Raw genomic sequence first — 21,868 nt, 5'->3', positions numbered from 1 at the left:
TCGTAATAAATGTTTATTTATTTATTTATTTATTTTTCTAACCAAGCAGAAAGCACAACTTGCTTTAAAATAGTTATGGTATTCCATGAAAACAGTCCTGTTCAACAAAGAATCTTTCCCACATTTCACTGGAAATTTAGAATGCGGTGCATCAGATACATTACATCTTCTTCAGATTTAGTCCTTTTCCACTTACCTCTCTAAAACCTGTGTTCTTGTCAGCTCTCAAAAGCTAAGCAATTATTTTGTTTGCACAGGCCAGGAGTAATTAATGCCTTCCTTTCCCAAATAGACTCTATCAAGAAATATTCAGAACTTTCTGCTATGAAAATTAAGTAGAGCCTTTCAGAAAGAAGGAGCAAGAACAGTCACGGGAGATTTGCTAACATTAATGAGATTCTGGTTTCTTCTGTGTCTCATTCTGAACAGTAGTTCAGAATGGTCAGTTAAGCTTTTTTAAAAACATATGTATTTCTATTGCTTTGTTTTGGTTTTATTACATGTTAGGCTTTTCTACATATGTTGCTAAGAGGTGGAGGCAGAATAAAGGGGAAGGGCAGACTATTTTTAATCTATTCGGAGCCACTTTAAATGTTTGTAGGAAGGCTGCTGTACTAGAAAGCAAGGGAAACAATTCTCTTTCAGACGGTGACAAAGTTTCCGTCATGAAGCTAAAAGCAGAAACCTATAGATTGGAGATCACAGAGTATTGTTTGTAAAATCGTGATTATCCTCTGTCTAGGAGCAGAATACTCAATGTTATTTTTTAATTTTGCAAATTTGTTCTAAATACGGGTCTTCAGGTAGGAGGATGAAAACTGGTTAATTTAGAAAGATGACATGGTTTCAGGGTTCTCAGTACAATGGACATCTTCCCAAACCTTTTCCAACAGGGATTTTGTGGTATTTTCCAAAGACCAGTTTTCCAAAGCCAGTCCATTGCATTATCTAATTTCCTCAGAAATCAAATCCTCCACCAGATCCCATCATTATACTTTGTCAGAACTCCCAACAGTTTTTACAAGGCTTTTTACTTCTTATTGTCCCAGGAAAGAAAATATTGTCAAGGTATGACTTGTGACAAGCGATACGTCCAATTACTTGGGCTGGCTGACCACAGAGGGGCAAATTATGGCATGAATTAATGCAATATAAAGCTGCTATACAGTGTACTTTAAATTGCAGATGAGGTACTGACACACTCCATGGAAGTTGGTGTCAGTGAGAGAGCAGATCACTAATCAACTGGTTTTCTGTATTAAGTCCTTACCAGGACTTAATTTTCTAAATATTTTCTCTTTGTCACTCCAGAAATCTCTGGGCAAAATGTTGAACTTCATTGTCATTCAGATGGTCACAGAGTACTGTCTTTGCTATTTATTGGAAAGCAAATAATCAAAATCACTGATGAGAATAAAAAGGAGGTAATGAGATAGTAAGATAGACAGAAGTGGCTGTTTATAATAAAATACAAGCTGTTTTTTAAGTGGATCAGCAGCATTGACTACAACACTATGATCATTAAAAATTATGAAAAATGCATTTGGGAATCATATATTAGTATTACTTGGAGTTAATTAACATAAGTGTCCATACAGAATTTTTAGGTGTACATGGGAAAAGTATGTAATTTACAGATTCAAGTCACCCCTTCCTATCTATCAGACACAAAGCTTTATGCAGGGTGAAGCATTTCCAAAGAGATGGAAGTGCTCAGGGAAATGAGGAGGTAGAAGCTTCAAAACAAGAAAAATGCAGTGCTTTTCCACACAGTAGGAATTAAATTGTAAAGCAGATTGTCAGAAAATACTGTGTTAGTCTGAATTATGAATAGGTTCAAGAACAAATTTGTGAAGGTTAAATTTATTGATGGATGTTGAACATAGATGCAACCTCTGGCTAAGACTTCCCTAAACTGGCCAGAGGCTGCTAATATAAAGCTGTCTATATATCATACTTCCTGCAAGTTTTTTTTGTGCATTTGCTAATGGGCATTGTCAGACACTGGATATTCTGGTCTGATGTGATGCGACACTTTTTGTATTTTTAAATACTGACACTTAAAGATTGAAACTTAACAAAAAAAAAAATAAATGAAAAATATAATTATTTTAAAGACTGAAACTTAACAAAATTCATGGGACTTGCACAAAATCTGGTCACACTTTATGTCTCTGACTTAGTTCTTCAGGACTAAGAGTGCCCTGTACCCATGTTCAGCCTCTGTACTGGTTGCTCGAAGTGCACAGGTCATCACAGATGCCCTAGGTGCTTTTCTCCCTGAGAACATTGAACAGCCACTTTGAAGCATAACAAAGCCTGTGTCTCACACTACAGAATGACAGAAATTAGAAGGATAAGGTCTGCAGATGGAAATTTTAAAGAAACAATAAGAGGAAGCAAATGACAAATAGTATTTAATGTTGCAAATTTGATGGTGCCATTGCTAGTGCCAATGTTATCAGCATGTCAGTGTAAAACCTGTGTGCCAGCCCAGCAACTGGACCACCATGCCTGGCGTGAAGCTGCAGTGGACTAAAGTCTGGAAGAAAAGACAGTCACTGTGACCACTAATTTCAGATGAATTCTGAAACTTAGAAGAATTCTTTTGCTTGAATTTGGTCATTCTGGAAACAACATTCTTCAGAGTTAAGGTTCCTTTCACAATGCTGTAAATGTCCATTTCTCTTCCTCTATGCTCATACAATACTTTGTGTGATGAGGTCCTATATACTATGACTTACTATAAAACAAACTAACTGTGATTACAGTATACGTATAATGAACAATTACTTAAGGAATAATCATAAGTAAAATATCCTTAAAAAAACATTGAGTGGAAGACAGCAAATGACAAGAGTAAGGATTGATTAAAAAAAAAAAAAAAATCCTGACTGAAATCCCCATTACATTCTGTCACGCTTTTTCATGTGTAATTTCTTTTTTGAGATAGCTTATCTTCCTCAGTGGTGTTATTGGAGAGTGTGTCAATGAAATACTACAATTTCCATCGACTGCCCATGCTGTCCTCTGTGCTGAATGCCCATCCCTCACCTGACGCAGTCACTGTCACCACCATAGCTTATTTCCTCATAGTGGGCAGTACATTATCTTTCCAGTGGCAAAGAGTAGTTTCTTTTTTAATTGATTTTTTCCCCCCAGGGGACATGATCCCCATGGACATCGCTCTTTTTGGGTAGTACGTAGACAATAGCAGTGTCACTGAGTAGCTCTGCAAAGCAGGGTACTGTTGAGACTGTTGCACAAAATGCTTCTGTTTTGCAAAACTATCCGAATGTACTAGTGCTGTGTGACAAAGTACATTCAAAACATTTGCACAAACCTATCCATCCTGCAAACACGGTCTGCAGAGAGATGCATGATAATATGAAATGGAGTTTGGTGCCTATCCTAAAGCGCTAAAACTGTGAAGACTTTTTTCCACCAGAGCTGTAAAGTACTGCATCACCCCTTACGAATGGTCTGCTTCTTAGAAAGATAAATGGAGCCCCAAAGAACTGCAATTAGTTACCATCAGTTTGGGATGAACGTAAAAATGATGAATACTTGCATAGGTAATAAAGTGGAGGTGGAACTGATTGTTTTTAATTTGGGGCCAGGACAACAGCCTCCATTAACCAATATAGCCAATAGACTATGAGTTGGCTTCACTCCAAAATTTGATTTGTTGCTGCTTTTAATGTTTGCTCTGCAATCACAAACATTTTGTTCCTGGGTACATCAGATCCAGGTGGCTTTTTAAATACAGAAATGCTTAAGTAGAACAGTTTTAAAGAAAAACAAATCACAACTTCCCTTTAGGAAGACTCAATTACTAAATAATAACAACAACAACAAAACAAGCAAACAAACTAAAATGACTCTATACTTGGAAACTTTATTTAATTCAGATACTACCTGGAAGATAACAGAAATTAATAGTGTACACTGCTGTATATCCTTTTTTTTTTTTTTTTTTTTTTTTTTTTCACAGCACCACATTACCTTCAGATTATGGTAATTCTCAAGTACAAAATTAAGTACAGAACAAATTCCTTGAGGTTCAGAAATTCTGAGATCTGCAGTTGTCTCTTGAGCCAGTGGGAACTTCAGATACTTGGCACTCATGAAAATAAAGTGAAAATAAAATAAAAATAAAGATATCTGCAAATCTAGCTGCTTGACAATAAACATTACCTTCTGCTCTCTTTCCAGTTCCCTTGAAAATTACCTACAACTTGTTTTGCAGGTAAAATGAGCTCAGACGGGTGCTTTTATGGTTACATATGTGCATGTTCTTTTATTCAACAAATGGGTCTCTTCTTCCATCAGACATTTTGGAAGAAGAGGATTGCTTTTCATGCTGAATGGGTATGATGTGATGTATCGTAAGTGTATGCCATCCAGAAGTCTGTTTCTTTATCAAATATTCATATAAGTAAGTACCACTTTACTTTAACACTGAGGGTACACTGAGATGCATTACCAGTAAAGTGCAGTGATAAAGCCAATAAGGAAATAAGACAGAAGTAAAGATTTCTCTACACCATGAACTCTTGAGGTCCCATCTTTGTGGTCCTTATTCAGTGAACTCCCTCTCTGAACGCAAGGGGATAGAAAGACTTGGAAAAAAACATGTTTGAAAACCATGTTTGAAATTATTCTGGTCCAAATTAGCTTGACAATAAAATGGCTTGTACTTTAAAGAAGATGCATGAGGCTAACTAAATGGAGACCCTATCTCACTTTATCTGGTATACAGAAATTAAAGACCTAAATATACAATTCCCAGCAAAGGGAACTTGGATTTATGGACACAATGAGTATTAACACTAAAACTAACAATTAAGCATTTCTGTTTAAAAAGAACTAATGATTTGGTTATATATGAAAAAAGGAAGGAAGGAAGGAAGGAAGGAAGGAAGGAAGGAAGGAAGGAAGGAAGGAAGGAAGGAAGGAAGGAAGGAAGGAAGGAAGGAAGGAAGGAAGGAAGGAAGGAAGGAAGGAAGGAAGGAAGGAAGGAAGGAAGGAAGGAAGGAAGGAAGGAAGGAAGGAAGGAAGGGGAAAACTGAATTTGCTTTGACAAAACAACTTCTCAATTTTCCTTCTAATGTGATATGACTCATCTCAAAGCCATTGCAAAGCAGTAAACAAACTACACCAACTCAGTAGCCATCATCTGCCATGAACTTTTTAAAAATAAAACTATTACTGAGCTACTTTTCTTGTCTTATATACAGATAAACTTATTTTCCCAGTAGAAACAGCACTTCACTTTATCTTCATTTCTTTTACCATGTTTCCCTCACTGCTAACATAAACCTGTGAAGTGTCTCTTTAAGACAATAATTTATTTCCATGAGAAGAAAATTAAAGTAATTTGGAGTAGTTTTACTTATTTTCAAAACAATTTATTTCCTGTGAAGTAAATCAAAAGGTGAAAGTTTGATTAGTAATATATTTTATGTGGCAAGTATCATTGATGGCATTTTAGGTATGTAACCTGTTGATTCTGTTTCTCGTTCATTGAACTAATTTTATAATTGGAACTGTAAAAGAAATAAAATGATTAGTCCTTCTTTGTTCTATAATCCCTCTATAATCTAATTTCTTCAAAATAGCTGCAAGATAATATATTGTCATGAAGATCAAAACGAAAACTATAAGCTGGCTTCTCCACTCTTAATTATCTGTTATTGTTTCTATGATGACTCTTTATTATTATCACATAGCTAATAAAAGAAATGTAAATCACTCAATAATGCATCTGAAGTAAGCTTCTCTACTGGTGTAAATCAACTGAGATCCATGCAGAGGATTTCATGATGTTATATTTTTTACTCCTGTTTTTTGTTCCTGTTTGCAGATTTTCAGATCCTTTGGGTTAGGCTCTTCACTGTGCTAAATGATACTACACTGGCAACTTCATTTTCCAAAATATTCCCTGATTCATTGCTTTAAAGAAATGACTTCAGAGCTTCTCTAGAGTTGACAGGGAAAATCTAAATTGTCATGGCAACATGAGTTGAAGAAATCCTTCTTTGCTGTTTGCATAGATCATCTCCATGCTATCAGTCTGTTTACTAAATGTTGCTAAAGAAAGCAATTAAAGGTTAATCTCTCCTCAGAAACAAATAAATTATATAACCACTGAAAACCAGTGGAGTGAGATATACTTCAGCTAGGTCAAAAATTCTGAGGCAACATGTATCTTTAATGTAAATGATGTTTCTGTGTTTATTTGCATAACATTTCTTATTAATAATAACAATAAAGAGTTCAAATTCTTTGTATTCCTATTAGAATTAGATTTGTTCTAGCATCCATGTTTTACTGTAACTTCTCATTTTGATGTGTGGTTATAACAAAGGCTAGACTCAATGACCATTATGATTAATGATTTTTTTGTGTGTTCATGTATGTTTATGAGCACATGTGCATGCATGCATGCGTGTGTGTGAGTTCCCCTGGCTTTGGATCAGGTCACTCATGGGCAATCCAAACTATCCAACTGAGGACTAGATCACAACTAGTTCTGCATAGCAGAATGCTTTATCTCTACAGACTGTCAGATCTGTTTCAAATTAACTACCTTACATACCTGGAAAAAATAAATAAATAAATAAGGAAATATCAACATTAACATGTATTATAAATAAATATCATGATAAAGCTTCCCTTATAAAGTTTTCATATGTAAAGAATGTATAAATGGCTGAGTACAGTCCATGATCAAACTGCTGCCACTGTTGATTTCTTAAAATCTATTAGCACTACATTCTTCAGCATGAGAGACAGTGCAAACAATGGGTCAAGGTGTGTGCTGAGGATATTTACATGCTAAGATAAAGAAAATCTATTTAATTTCTCAGAGGAATGTCTACAAATATAGAGGGTCACAGACTGTGATATTACCAAATGCTTGATTGTACCAAGGTTCTAAAAGTGAAAAATAAAACATTTTTTTCCCCCACAAAATGATTGGTATGATTCAATCCATGTATTATAAGAAACATCAGCAGGATACCAATACAGAATCTGGCTGCTGGGGCAAGGCTAAAATAGTGTACTTAGTCACTTGGAAGCAGTCGGATTCTGCACTGATATCCCACAGATATTAGTGAGAACAGAGTGATTTGTCATGACCATTTGTTTCATGACCAGAAGCATTTAAAATTAGTCTAAAAATAAGTTAAACACTTTGCATTTGTTTTAATTTTATTAAAATGTCCCCTTCAAAAACTTCAGTGTTACACAAGAATCTCTACAGTCAGGACAAATAAAAAGAGAAACAATGGGTCAAAATGATCCTATTTTCTGCTTATTTTCTTATGTAATACCTTTTAAAGCATCGCTCTTCCCTGTTTTCTTGTTGTCACTGTCATCTGCACTCTTTTTTCTAAAGTACAGTACAAGGCAGGTTCCCCAAACTCACACATATTTCTGCAATATCTGGAGGCTTGCTCCCTGGCAAAATGATTGCTATGTTGCCTGCACCTCCAGCTGTGCTGTACACTGTCAGATTGGTATGGATCCTAAATTCCTTGGCATCTACTTTATATGCACCATGAGATCAGAGTGAGCCCTGGTGCACGCCTAAAAGGAAACTTCTACCTCAAGAACAGTGCTCAAAGGCAAACCTAAGCTCTCTTTCACATATTTTGGATACACTATGCAAAGAGAATCCATCTCCCTGACCCGTTTCAGCAACAGACATTGCAAGCACAGTGAAGGTGCACAAGCTACTGCTGGACCACTATATAAAAAATAAAACATCTCGTTTGTGGTCTCCAGCCTCTACAGGCACTGCACATTGCTGGTGTTTCAGCAGCAGTGTAGGCAAAAAGAAAGTTTCAATGTTTGTGTTCTCTTGTTTTTTTGCATGTGAACTCAATATTGTGAGTAACACAAGTCAAAGGAAGAAAATAATGATTTATGAAGTATTATACCTTGGCTATATTTGATCTGGAAATCATAGGATGAGGAAAAGATGTATCTCTAGCCCCAGATTTGCTCTCTGACAAATGTCAAAAGCCTGCTGGAAACAACCAAACTGTAAGAACATTTCAATAAAGGAATTGAATATAGGTGTTGAAATAGCTGTCTATATTAAAAACAAGGATTTTTTTTTTCAGAAAAGAAATAAGAAATATTTCATGTTTTGCAAAAATTACATTAAAAAGTCATCACCTTGAAACTGAGAATAGGGCATGAAGCAGGTGCTGCAAAAGGTAATGTTAAAACACTGACAATATTTTATGCAACAGTTTGCAAAACAAACACTGCACACATAGTTTTATTCATTATTATTTATTCAGCCCCTCTGTCAGCTGTAGTGCTGCAAACATTTCTTTCGGAAAGGCACTGTACAATGGAGACATGAATAGGGAACATGATTCTGTACTTCAGTATCCATGGGATACTGTAGGAAAGACATAAAATATCCAAGGACTAAAATGATACTATGTTTCTCTGTATATCATCCTTCATAATTTCTTTAAGGAAAAGGGGAAAAAATGGAAAAAAAGGAAAAAAAAATAATAGGAAGCAAGGCAGAGGTCACATAAAGCCATACTTTGAGATACTAGAAATTGTTTAAAAAGAAATTACTCCTTTAAGTAAGTAAACTCTTTAATACTACCAGGGGTGATTGCTTGGATTCATATAGTGTGTCCTGTCCCGTCCTCCCCTCCCTCCCCCTCCCCCCCCCTTTTTTTTGATGTTTCATGGATTTTCATGCATTCTTTGTCAGAAGTGCATGCTCACAAGAAATCATTAAACAGGATCTGGATTCACTACTCTGCTACAGTATCTACTGTGTTTGCCTTATTCAGAGTAGCAATATTTTCACAAGTGGCCAATTCAGATACTGCCAAAGTCAATAGAAATTTCAGTTTCAACTGCAGCAGAATAGGGCTACACAACTGTGCATGGTTACCTTTTCCTTGACACCGATGACTCAAAAAATTAAACTCAAAGAGGTGGAATCACTATTTCAGAACATGCATTAATGCAGTGTTAAAATGCAGAATCTAAAATTATAAAGCTGTAGCAAACTGTGATTAATTGTTATATTGGAAATTAGAACATTACTAAATTGCAAGGAATTGTGATTTTTTTGCCTATCTTTTGCTAAAAGCAAATTGTTGATAATATTCTGATTAATCAAGAGGAATTCTGGTTAATCATGAACAATATAACAGTGATTAAATCTTGCTTTGCTCTTTTAACTGAATATGCCCAACAGGTAAAAATGGCAAGAAACTGTCGTCATTCTCTCTCTCTCCCCCCCCCCCCCCCCCCCCCCACTTTTTAATGAGTAAGAAATGTAGAAAAAAATGTTTGTAATACTTGTTATTGGCAATAAGATGCAGTATTACTCTTGTAAGAGTTTTCAGTGCATGCATGCTTCCATTTACCATTCAATTACTAAATGCAGGCAACTGATGAATGCTGCCTTTGTGTGTCAATATAACACTAGCAATAATCCAAGTAATTTGTTTAAGCAGTTATTCCATGGAGAAATGCTGATAACAAATATAGTGTAGATTTTCCCGAATGCAATAGAAATGTCATATAGTTGAATGAAATCTTTCATCTAGCCAGAATAAAGATGTATGAGGACAAAGTAAGATCTTGCAGCTTTCCTCAGGCATTAATGGCATTTTTTCCCAATTTCAAAAGTTACTGGTTGATAAAAATGCTATAAAGGACACTGCATCTGACGTAGAAAAGTAAAGTAAAAGAAACTGATTCATACCCATTAGGAGAATTTCCATATGATTCTCATTCTTTGCTCACTGCAGAAATTGGAAGAACATCCAATTTAGCTCATTCGAATCTCCCTAATTTTGCAATCACATGGGTAACTAGAGACTAGCTTCTTATTTGGGAACCCTGACTGAAATCCAGTTGTATACTTGAATTTAAGAACAAATCATGGTGAATACTTATGCTACTGATTCACTGCTAGAGTTAAACCATCAATTCCCCTTTTGACACTGCAGCCCCTGCTGGTTACAACGAACCCAACACCATACTGCGGTAGCTCTACTTACACCTACAGCTGTTCACTTGCAGAATAACATCATCATGTTCAAAGAGACATGATGGCTCAATACAGATTTGAGCAAAATGAATTAAATAGTATGTTTAATTTCATTGGAGGCATTATACAGCCACATTATTAAGCAGTTACTTCTCCAACGAAAGATTGCAAGTGGAAGTTTAATGTGACAGCATATGGATGAAATGGATTCAAGAAGTTGAAATCAGTGGTCCCTAAGTTTTTTCAGCCTTTCGAGGGTAAATAGTAAATATTGGATGCATTGTTTTCTGTTTAAAATATTCACAGATAAGCATAAGTTTCAGATTGGTTCTAATTCAGTGAGGCCAAAGTTTTAATGACTTCAAATAGTACAGGGGCTGTAGTCCTGTAGATGTCTTTTAAAAACTTGCATACATCAATGCATATGTAATGATACAATTATATAATGAGTAGTAAAGAGATGAAGAGCTAGGTTCCATGTTTGCATAGAAAAAGAATTCTGCAGGGGAAAAAAAAAAAAAAAAATCAAATCCACTCTCTTCTTCGCCTCCCCCCCCCAAAAAAAAAAAAAAAAAAAAAAAAAAAAAAAGGCTGATCAAAATCTTGCATATCTCTGTAGAGGGCTGTGGGAACGACAGTAAGTAAAATAAACAAGCAGGGCATAATCCACGTATATCTACAGATCGCAGAAGATTTTCCTACATCCTGAAGTTCACGTGCTCATGCCTGCATGTCCTTGCAGGCTGTCACCAACTCCTCACATCAATATCCTGCTCCACTCACAGAGAAACTGGGAACCTTGTTACTGGCTGGTGGTGGGAATTCAAATCTCATTGGTGGCTTGGTGACATTGGTGGCTTGGTATGGAGTGATTGCAATGGGAAACCTTTGTTGAACTGCTATGCTCTGCTATGTTCTGCACTATATTGTATTTAATTTTTGCATACTTCCTATAACTCTATAAAGAGTTAAGAACGTTACAGACATCTTAATGCAAAATCAGAAAAGATACAAATTACCAAAAAGTAAGTACTTTTTTACATTAAAATGTAGCTTAATCATGTGGTCAGAATTATTCTGGCTGTTCTGCTTTCTGTCCTTCTCTGGCCATTTCCCCATTGGTCTGGAGATGGGGTAAGGAATGCATCCACAAAATGCTTAGTATTCAGCTGGGTATTCAACACCTGCCTCTGCTGTTCTTTAAAAGATCCTTTTTCTTTTTTTCTTTTTCTTTTTTTTTTTTTCAGTTCATTTTCCCTAGAATTGCTTTAGCCTTCTCTGGAAGAGAATGGAGCCTCTCTAGAGGGACCAGCTTCACAGTTTGAGAAACACTGCTATGGAGAGAGAGAAAATACATGACTTTAAAAGAGAGAAACATTCGCAGTTCAACAAGAGTAGGCCTTAAACATAGTGGGAACTTTGTATGATGTAGTCACAGCAATTATTTTGACAAAGTGATAACAGCAAACAGAAGGTGCATAAAATGTTTTGGTTTTCATTTCTAATAAACAGCAATAACAAAAAAAGAAAATCAAAAAACAAAACAAAACAAAACAAAAACCTCTAAACAACAAAATGCTAAGCTATATATGCAGGAGTCCTTTCACTGCCTGGATTTGATTTAGGAACAGGGATGTGTTCCCTTTGCTATTTCCATTAAACTGAATAATACCTCTGAAGTTGTACCATTAAAAAAGCCTGCTTATCCCTCCCTCCCCCCCCCCCCCCTTTTTTTGTTTTGTTTTGTTTTGTTTTGTTTTTGTTTTTGTTTAGACAATTAGGTGACTATGAAGGTGTTATATCTGGCTACCTTAACAAGTCCAGGAAATGATCTTCAAAACACATACTGGGATGATTTAAAGAATTACACAATTTGTGTTCCTGCACTGAAAATAGATTGTCCACAGATCTCAGATCACAGCAGAAAGACATTTTCATCTTTTATCTTGAATTCTAGTCTGATTTTGGTTTAAATATACCATTTCTTCCGTAGCATTTATTTATTTTTATCAAAAAAAGAAAAAAGGCAGAGACGTGTTTCAAGTAAATCAAGATGTTTTTATATTTGCTTTTGTGAGGATATAGCCTATTAGAATTAGCAAATGGCTCTATAAACATGCCCATCTTAACATGCAAAGCTGAGCACAGTGCTGCTTGCCTTGTTGAGGTGTAATTGCTCTGATGGTGTAGTTTCTGGGCAAGTGGTTCCTTCGAAGGAATTCATGCTAATTCCCCTTGATGTTTAAAGCATAGTAAACAAGGAAGGTTCTCCCAAATGTTTTCCAGAATACTCAGATGCCTCAGTCAGATGAAACGAGTCCAAAGAAATGTACAGAGATGAACCTCAAGTCTACCACAAGGAACGATGACGTATGTTCATTTTCGTCCTTTCTTTTTTCCTTTAAAAGTTACAGACAATTGCACAGCCACAGAGGGCTTACATTTTGTTTCATAATGAGGAACAACGTCAAAATCAGCCCACTTCTTCCTTACTGAAAGATAAGCGAAAGTGTGTGGCAACACCTCCAGAAATTCAATGTTTTGTTGTCATCATTATTATTTTTTTAATCATAAAACCCCCAAACAAACCCAAAATGACGTGAATTCCTGTCACAGTGACTACTGAATTACTTGATTACCAAGGGACAAGTAAAACAAAGAGTTTTGGGGATCTATTAATTAAAATTGTATGTGCTCCTGAAAGCCCATGCTCTCCACGTTACTAAGGAAGGAGTTCTTTCACTCTCTAAACGTCAAAGGTAATTTCAGCCTCAGGATTACATTTGACTAAATATAGATACCTGTGCTCAATTGCCCAGGAAGGTAAATGGGAAATAATTATGTCAAATGTCCCCGCTGGTTCCCCCTTCTACCTGTTGTTTGACTTCAATATTAAGTCAGTTTGTAGCCTTTCAGTAGGTGTGTTGCTACTCCACATTAAGCGAGGTATAATTACATTCTGCAGAGCAGCATCAGAGGCAGTGCCCGAGTGTTCCTGGCAAAGCCTTTGTATGTAAGCAAAACACGTCGGATCTCCGCTGAATAACCATGATCCAGCCTCCAGCTTTTCATATGTGCTGTCAGCCATGAAAAGAAAACACTTAAATGTCAAACGACAGAACCAGCCACAGTGTATTTAACAAATGAGCCGCGGGTGTCGGCCCGCCCCGGGAGCCGGCGGGGCCGGGGGGCGGCCGGGTGCAGCTCCGGGAGGGTCGGGGGGGGGAGTCGGAGGGAGGCAGTGGGGCGGGTGCTGGAAGTTTGGGCAGGGCGAGGACACCGGGCAGCATCCCTCCGTTGGGAGGAGAGGGGATGCGGGTTGCTCAGAGAACGGGAGCCGGGCTGAGCTGAGCCGGGCTGAACTGAGCCGAGCCGGGTTAAGCTGAGCCGGGCTGTGCTGAGCCAAGCCGAGCCGAGCTGAGCCCCCCCCCGCGACCACAGCAGGGCCGGGGGTAGCCGAGCGGCGCTGCCTGGCCAAGCGAGGCAGCGCCAGGATTTGGGCAGGGGCGCGGTGCAGAGCCGCAGCAGCTTCCCCGGACCGGGCACAGCTCCCGGCCGGCTGCCGGCAGCCCGGGCCGGCCTCCCACCGCCTCTCCTTGCGGATCCCGGCTGCCGAAAAGGGGGAGCACCCTGCAGCACTGTCCCCCGGGAGCCCGGCCTCGGGGGAGAAAAAGGGGCTCCAGCAGCCTCGCCCCGCAGCCCGGGCCGCGGTGGGCTCGCCCCGCTCGCCCCGCATCCTTCTCCCCTCCCTCCCCCCTACAGAGGGCGAGTGAAATAATGAAAATTTTAAAAAAATTAGAAAAATAAAATGGTGGGAGCGATGCAAAGCGCCTTGGAAGGGTTAAAGGAGCCTCGCATAGCACAGACCACAAGGGGACCCGTCCTCCCGGAGGCAGGCAGGAACAGCCGGGAGCGAGGTGGGAGAGGGAAGAGGCTGTAACGGGGACAGGTGCTCGGCTGCGAGCAGCCTCTCTCCCTCCCAGCTTCCTTCCCTCTCTGCCTCCCTCCCTCGCTCGCTCCCGCACACACGCACTCGCATCCCTCTCCCAGCACGAGAAAAATCACGGGGCTAACGAGAGGCGAAGTGAATAATGGGCAAGTTGTTGTCTCCAGCGAGGAGGCAAGTGATGGGGCTGAGGCCAGCACCGAAGTTGTGTAACCCAATTCTCTACCGTCACCCCCCTCGTTTCTCCTCCCTCCCACCCCATTGATTTTAAGGAGAAACCCAGCCGAGGGTGGGAGACGCTCCCCGCCTCGCCGAGCAGCGAGGAGCCCCCATCCCTCGGGCACGGAGAGGGGGACGCCGGCCCCCCGCATCCCCACCTCCCCGCAACTTGCGGAGAGCGGAGCCGGCCGAAGGCGGGGGCGGCTCTCGGCGGCCACCCACTCCCCCCCGAGCACGGCGAAGGCAGGGGAGGCGGGGAGAGCCAAACTTGCCAGCCCGGGGACTGTCCCTCGCACGGCAGCGAGTGCCGTTGGTGCGTGTGCGGAGAGCGAAGTGTTCGCAAACTCCGGCGCTGCCCAGGGGGGGCTGGATGCGCTGTCCAGGGGGAGGCTGGATGCTCGCGGCTCTCCCACCGGCACCGCGGCAGCCGCTGCCCGGCTCCCGGGGCCGGTGCACCCCGCGGGAGGCGGCGGCCGGGAACCGAGCCCTCGGGGAGCACCGGCGGACACGGGGAGACGGAGGGAGGGAGGCAGGGAGATGGGAGCCCTGGCTCGAGGAACCCTGGGGGCGAGAGGGCAGAGCCCATGCGAGCGGTTAGCGGGGGCAATCGGTGCCGTAACCACAGCCCGCACGAATCCGGTGCAGACCCTAATGCAAGAAACCCCAATCTTACCCTGAGCTGCAGTGAGGAGCCCCGCGCAGAAAACCAGCAGAGACTTGAATTTCCTCCACGCAGTCATGTCCGCAGTTATTCCACACACACACACACTCACACCAAAACCCCCGGCGGCTCTTGTCGGCTGCGCCCTCGTCCTCCGAGCGGCGGCGGGGCTGAGGACAGCGCCAAATCCCCCCGGCGGGGCGAGGAGAGGCGGAGAGGAGCGCTCCGGGTCCCGAGCGCCGCGCAGCGCCCGACGCCTCCTGCAGGACTGCGCGGGCGGCTGGCTCCGCTCCGCTCCCAGCATCAGTCCCGCTCCGCGCCGGGGCTGAGCCGCTCCGCACCCGCGGAGCCCCGGCGCCGCCGGCCGGCCGCCCGGGGGACGGGAGGCTTGGGGAGGAGGCGCGGCGGGCGGCGCGGCATCCACGGCCGCCGGAGGGGAGAGCCGGGCGAGCGGCGGCGGGAGAAGGCTGCGGGGAGTGCGAGGAAGAGGAGGAGGAGGAGGAGGAGGAGGGGAGAGGGAGGGATCGAGGCGAGAGCGGCGCAGGCAGCGCAGCGGAGAGCCTGCCAGCCACACGAGAAGAAGCAGCAGCAGCAGCCGCCGCCGCCGCCGCCGGACTCAACCATCACTTCCCACCGAGAGGGGAAGGGGACGGCGCTGCGCAGCCGAGCCCGCAGCCGCCCCGCACCGCCGGCCAGCCCCCACGGACCCCCCCGGGGGCTGCCGCCGCCTCACCCGCTCGCCCCGGCCGTGGCCCCGCACGGGCACGGGCACCGTTGGGCCCCCGGGTGGCTGCCGGTAATCCCCTCCAGAGAGCCCCCCGGGGGATGAAGGAGCCCCCCCGAGCCCCCGCCGCCGCCCAGGTGCCCCGCGTCCCCTGTCCGCAGCCACCCCCGGGCAGGTTTGCAGGTGCTGCGTGCGGGAATCCCCAGCCAGCGCGACTCCCCGGGAGGGAGGAAGGCTGCCGGGTCCCCAGTGTGCCCCGTTGGGTGCCTCCGAGCTGCTCCCCAGAGCGAGCTGCTCTTTCCAAGGGGAAGGAGAGGAGCCAGCATCTCCTGGAGGAATGCTCTTTATCGTTCTGTTGCCATTCCCTGTGGTTCCTGTTGCCAAGAGGAATTTCTGCCATTAACTAACCTTTCAATAAGAGTAATAATAATAATAATAATAATAATAAAAAAAAAAAAAAAAAAACACCCCCTTTCATGGCAGTATGCAGACGGAGGCTTCCCCAGCATCACCCCAAACCCACGGGTGTTGCTTGCTTGCGCCCAGGGGAAAGGAGCTGGTGGCCCAGAGCTGGCCTGTAACAGCACTCATGGCTCTGGCAGGTGCTGCCCTTTGCCAACAGCAGTTTCTGTGCCAGGCCTGCCTGCAAAAAGCCAAAAATTCACCCAAATCTGGCTTGTGACCCGTCAAGGATTGCAAAGCTTACCACCAGAACCACTGTGCACTGTGCCTAACTACATAATTAATGCTTACCTATACCCGTAATTAAAATACAAAGGCTCATAGGAAGGGAAGAAACGCAAACACCTTTGGAAAGGTAGTTTCAAGGTTGTAATTATTCAGTTATGATGAGTTTTCTTTCGTGGTGAAATATGCAAAGTTGTTTTCTCTTTGTAAGTTGCGAGAAGGTGGTGAATGGGCACTGAACGAGGTAGGCTGACTTTGTAATAGGCTTGTATTTATGTATAAATGTTGCGGTTCTCAGTCAAAAAAAAAAAAAAAAAAAAAAAAACACCTCCAGGGCCAGGCAAACGCCGAGAAAGACGTGGCATTGCTGCCATCTCGTGGCGAGCTTTTCCTCCCTGCCGCTCTTCGCCTTCCGTGCCTTCCCTGCCTTTCCCCACTGCTCTTCCCCTTAGATCCCCAACCGAAGGCATTTCCGAGCCTGACCAGAACACTTCCAGAGGAGGGATGTGGCCTTACTACTCATCCCCGTCTTAAAAATGCCTCGGGAACTCACCTTTGCGTTCGTGAAAGTAAAGCGTTGCTAATACCTGTTAGTACCAGACATCACACAGCTAAGACACTATGCAGAATTCCCCCCAACGCTGCCCACGCTCCCCATGTACATCCCCCATTTACTGCTTACTCCTGATGACCCTGAGAAAGACAGAACCGGTCACAAAACTTAAGTTGAGACTCTTCCTCTCTGGTCTGCATTAGTCTGAGGCTTAGATATCTAAAAAGAGCTTTTTTGAGGGGGGTGTTGTATCTGGCCCAAAAGCTGAACACAGCACTTCTTAGTTTTGTTTCATTGTATAGTCTATTGAGCTGGAGCAGTTAAAAAGTCATAAAAAACCTTCATTTATGGCTCTCAGGGTCTAGTTGAAAACAGTAATGGTTGTACCATTTCTTGCTGTGCTGTTTAAGTAAACACTCTTAATTTGAGATGTTGCTGTTTAATCCTGCTCACAGCAGATTCTGCAGAAGCTCCAGCATTATATAATGTGGGCTTTCATGGTCTTGACTCATCCTTGTTAAATTTACTGTTTCCTGAAGCTCACCATTCTTTTGAGGGTTTTCTGGGCTTTACTGAGCTTTTGGAACCTGGTTCCTTCCTTACTGAGTTAAAGTGGCAATTTTTTCCCCTCATAGCACCTAGAAAAGACCAAATAACTGGGCACCATAATCACTATCACTGCAACAGAACCCCTTCACTCCTTTCTTACAACCTACAACAGTAAACCATATACATAAACGTCATTGGCCTTTTATCCTGTTATCACTTTTATCACATTATCGCTTGTCCCTTACGGTAGTACCTTACCTTGATAAATACGACTGCACATACCCCTCAGTTACTGTCTCAGGCTCTCTACAGACTCAGGTAGATGTCACAGTGACTTTTGCAACCCCTGCGGGAAGCAGCTTTGCCAAACCTCCAAAGAGCCAGAAGATGACTGTGAAGCTGAAGTTTGGCATTCCAGGAAGCATCGCCTTGGAGGAATTTCCACCAACCTGACTCAAGCTCAGCGTGCAACTGCGGTACCTAAACACGGTAATTATAGAAGATGATCTAACCTAATGACTGTAATCTCTCTATTGTATTTTAAGTACCTAATGTGCTACCATAAAATCCCTGAATTTATGAGTTTGAACAGAGGCAATATTTCTCACTATTCCCTATAGACACTATGGGGGAGTGTATATGTCAAGACTGTTTGTACTAATCAGGGTGATTTAAAGGGAACTTGACAGGGATTTATTTTTAATTGAGAGCTTGTCTTTTTTCTTCCCTATGCCATATTAAAAAAAAAAAAAAAAAAAAAAAAAAAAAAGTCTGAAAGGTTAGATTTCTCTCTCTCTCTCTCCCTCTCTCTCTTTTTTTTTTTTTTCTTTTCCATCTTTTCAGTTTGTTATGTTACGTTCATAATTTTGAATTAAATTTTCTCTTTTGTTGTTTCTGGGAAGAAGAAGCATCTTTCCATAAGGTGCAGGAGAATTTGCGCATATCTAAGCAAAACTGCTGATTGGGAACATAGCTGAGAATATACTATATACTCATTAAAAAAGAATGCTTGGGGAAACCCATAACCAGGCTTAGTAGTCATTGTCTGAGACAGAATGCAGTAGCTTTCTGCCAGAAGGTTATTGCGAAGTCTCAAGTTTAAAAATTTGAAAGCTTAAAATTCAAAAATGCTATGGTGGGGAAAAAAAAAAAAAAAGTTTTTAAGAAGACAAATCTTCAGTGGAACATGGATATAGAGCTGGGAATTCAGAAAGCAGAAGTCATTTCCACAAGCAACTTCACATATATTTTTATATATATATATATATAATAAACATATATATGATATATCATATATCATATATCATACATGTATATCATATATCATATATTATACATTTTTATTTTTTTCTTGGTTACACATATTCTACCTGTTAGCAAAAACAGAGAGCAGAGTTCTGAATAGTGTCTCTTAACACATTCTCCTTACAATAGCTCTATTTTCAGACTCGAAACATTTCATGATCTCTTCAGTCATAATAGAATCTTCCAGGCTAGAACAATGAAAAACTTTTATATATACATATGTTCTTACTTCCAATTTGTTATAGTGTCAAGAATAAAAAAGAGGCTATGCCACTCACAAACTGTCCAGGGTTGGAAATTTTGTTGCTAGCATTCAGATTTGATTCTGCTGTCTTTTTGTGACAATGTTCTGTCCAAACTAGAATTTTCTCTTGTAAGATTGTCAATAATGATGATTGCATCTACATCAACTACAACTACATCAGCTACAGCTACATTGTGCCAAAAGACTTCTAAGCTGTAAACAGTTGAAGAGTACAGGAAATAGTTGTAGGGAAAAGTTCATTATGGATTGGCAGGAAGGACACCTCAAGGAAGTATTGGTCAGCAAGAGAGGATGTTACCATTCTTGTTCAAGGGGGACCCTGGAGCTAACATAATTGCTCTACTATATTATATTCCCTCTGGAGTGCTTAGTAGAGGGAAAAGAGTTGCCAAGGCTGTCGGGGGGAGACTTATGCTGTCTGCTTTAGTGTACCCTCAAGCATTACCTGGCTCCTCAGGGAAAGGCTTCAGCATGCTGTTTCTTGTTTAAGCACCTACACCGATCCCATGTGTCCTTAAGGTGACATTAATAATTGATGTTTGGAAGATGAGATTTCTGAAAGATATTTCTGCCTTCAAGGAAAGGTGGAATTTGTAGGTAGTGGCCTTCAGGGTGCCTATAGGAGGCAACACCGAGGTTGTGTTTTCTTCCTATACCTAAACAAATCCTATTTGTTTAAGAACAGTTGCTCAAAGACTTCACCATATTTTCTTTAAGGGTTAACATAAGAAAAGGAAACTGTTGAAGTTGTTCAAGGAAAACAGCTGTTTTGTTTTGCTTTGTTTTGCTTTGTTTTGTTTTGTTTTAAGTTTTGATTAAGGGTATTCTGCAAAGCATGTGAGCCAGTTTAAAGCAGATTATTAACAACTGAATAGCAGTAGTCACCATTATGGTCTAAATAGACCAGCAAACCAGGATCTTGACAGTGAATAAAATGTGACAGAATGTCAGAAAGCTTTCAGAGTGCTAAATAGTAATTCCTATCAGATGGGAGAGATAAGGAAGAACCAGTGGAGGGAGGCAAAGAATAGCTCAGGAAACACTCTTTTTTTGGCAGTAGTCTGTCTGGATATGGGAAGGGCAAGACTGCATTTGTCAAAGCTGGAAAAATACTGCTATTATTGAGCCAACAGAATATATGTTTGGTGGTGAGTAGGTGTTGATCAGACCTTTCAGGAGGATTCTGTACCCACATTTATTGAGAGTCCAAAACAGTGACTCCTAGTTATATCACTTGAGCTTGTCTTGTCTAAAAGTGACCATGGTGCTGAATGATGTACAGATACAAAGAGTGATTAAATTATGAACACATGCTGACCATATTAACAAAGTGTTTGGATTAACATCTAGTAAACTGATGTAACTTGAGCAGTCATGATTCACTGATACTATTTGCTTAAGCATTTGCAAGAATCATGTTTCAACCTAGCTCTCCTCCTGTTATTTCATCTTGATGAGCCATACATTTAATCTTAAAGCCCACTTGCTTGAAACTAAAGACTTTTTTGTATATTCAGAAGACTTAAGTCAGAATCTTGATTTATGTTTTGAGCTAACTGAGAAAGAAAGGTTTAGTGTATGGGAAAAGATAAACTGTTTTATTCATGATGGGTTGGAGCTTATGGCTACATATACATGAGGAGATGTCAGAGAGGCAGACTGAGATTTCAGTTTGGACATAAGGAGATTAGTCTGGAGTAGACTAGTATATCTGTGAGTCATTAGCAAACAGATGGTAGTTGATTTTATATTTGCTGATGAGATCACATAGAGACAAGGTGTAGAGAGAAGAGAGAAGGAAACCAAGGACAGGAAACCCACACAGTAATTTGAAGAGTGGATGAGAAGTATGTTTTCCGGTATATTACCTGGGTAATCAGGTGGAGAGACAATTGAAGATCTGAACACACGGTATTCTAAGAAATGCTGTGTGTCAGGTCAGAGTGGATAAAAATGGTGTCTTCGTGAAATTTAGCTATAGAGTCTAGAGATTTTAGAGAGAATGGTTTCATATGGATCTGAAGAAGGTTAAAACTAAACCAGGGAAAACAGAGTTGATTGAAAAGGAATTTGGGAGAGTGCTATAGTAAAAGTGTAAGAGAAGATTTAGCTGATAGCTGGGGGTTGAAAGTAAAATAATGGGAAACAGGTAAAATCATGACATTTCTGACACGGCAAAGGTTAACCTATAAATAAATTGAGGGATAAATTGCTAGAAGACAGGAAAGAGGACAGTGAGAGTACAGGTTATGAGCAAAATTTTGAGAAATTATGAAACTGATCATGACAGAAATCAGATGGCTGGATAGGATGGAGGCACTGAAACAACTAGTGGAGTCAAAGGAGGTAAACAAACAAGAAATTTTTGAATCCATGATGAAAGAAAGAAAGAAAGAAAGAAAGAAAGAAAGAAAGAAAGAAAGAAAGAAAGAAAGAAAGAAAGAAAGAAAGAAAGAAAGAAAGAAAGAAAGAAAGAAAGAAAGAAAGAACAGAGAAAAAGAGAGAGCTGATAGTTAATGGAGAAAAAAAAAAAAGAGGAGTAAAGCTAAAGCAGTGGTAATTTTGAGTACTTCTTTTAAAATCACCTATAAACACCTCTTCTAGCTGGCTTGCTTGAGATTTTTATTTCTTATTAGATATTGCTCTCATTTATGGTCTGTACCATTATAGTGGTGGTGGACACAATATAGATAGAACAAAATGCATTGATAAAGACAATTAAACAGTCAGACAACTGTTTTGCATTTCCTATTTTTTCACACTTTGAGGTTGGATTTAAATTCTGCCAGACTGCCAGATGAAGCAAATCCAATGATAGAATCAGTCCTTCTATGTTGACATTGAATTTTTTGACTTAGTTTTTAATAGCGGGCTCTTAACAACAAGTGTTAACAGGAGTGATAGGAAAAAG

General features: G+C 41.1%; 1 protein-coding gene across 1 annotated transcript in view; it reads right to left on the bottom strand.

Annotated features, from left to right (window-relative positions):
* The window catches only part of CSMD1 (CUB and Sushi multiple domains 1), a gene marked incomplete at both ends in the record, with an annotated part of 1,174,241 nt that extends 1,159,288 nt beyond the window's left edge, over nucleotides 1-14,953 (bottom strand). The window contains one exon of the mRNA XM_084285255.1: nucleotides 14,887-14,953. Within this exon, the coding sequence (XP_084141381.1) occupies nucleotides 14,887-14,953 (67 nt within the window). The remainder of the gene's footprint in view (nucleotides 1-14,886) is intronic.
* Between the last annotated feature and the right edge of the window lie 6,915 nt (nucleotides 14,954-21,868).

The sequence above is a fragment of the Netta rufina genome (assembly GCF_964035555.1).
Source record: "Netta rufina genome assembly, chromosome: 3".
Taxonomy (NCBI): Eukaryota; Metazoa; Chordata; class Aves; order Anseriformes; family Anatidae; genus Netta; species Netta rufina.
This window is presented reverse-complemented; position numbering and strand designations above follow the sequence as displayed.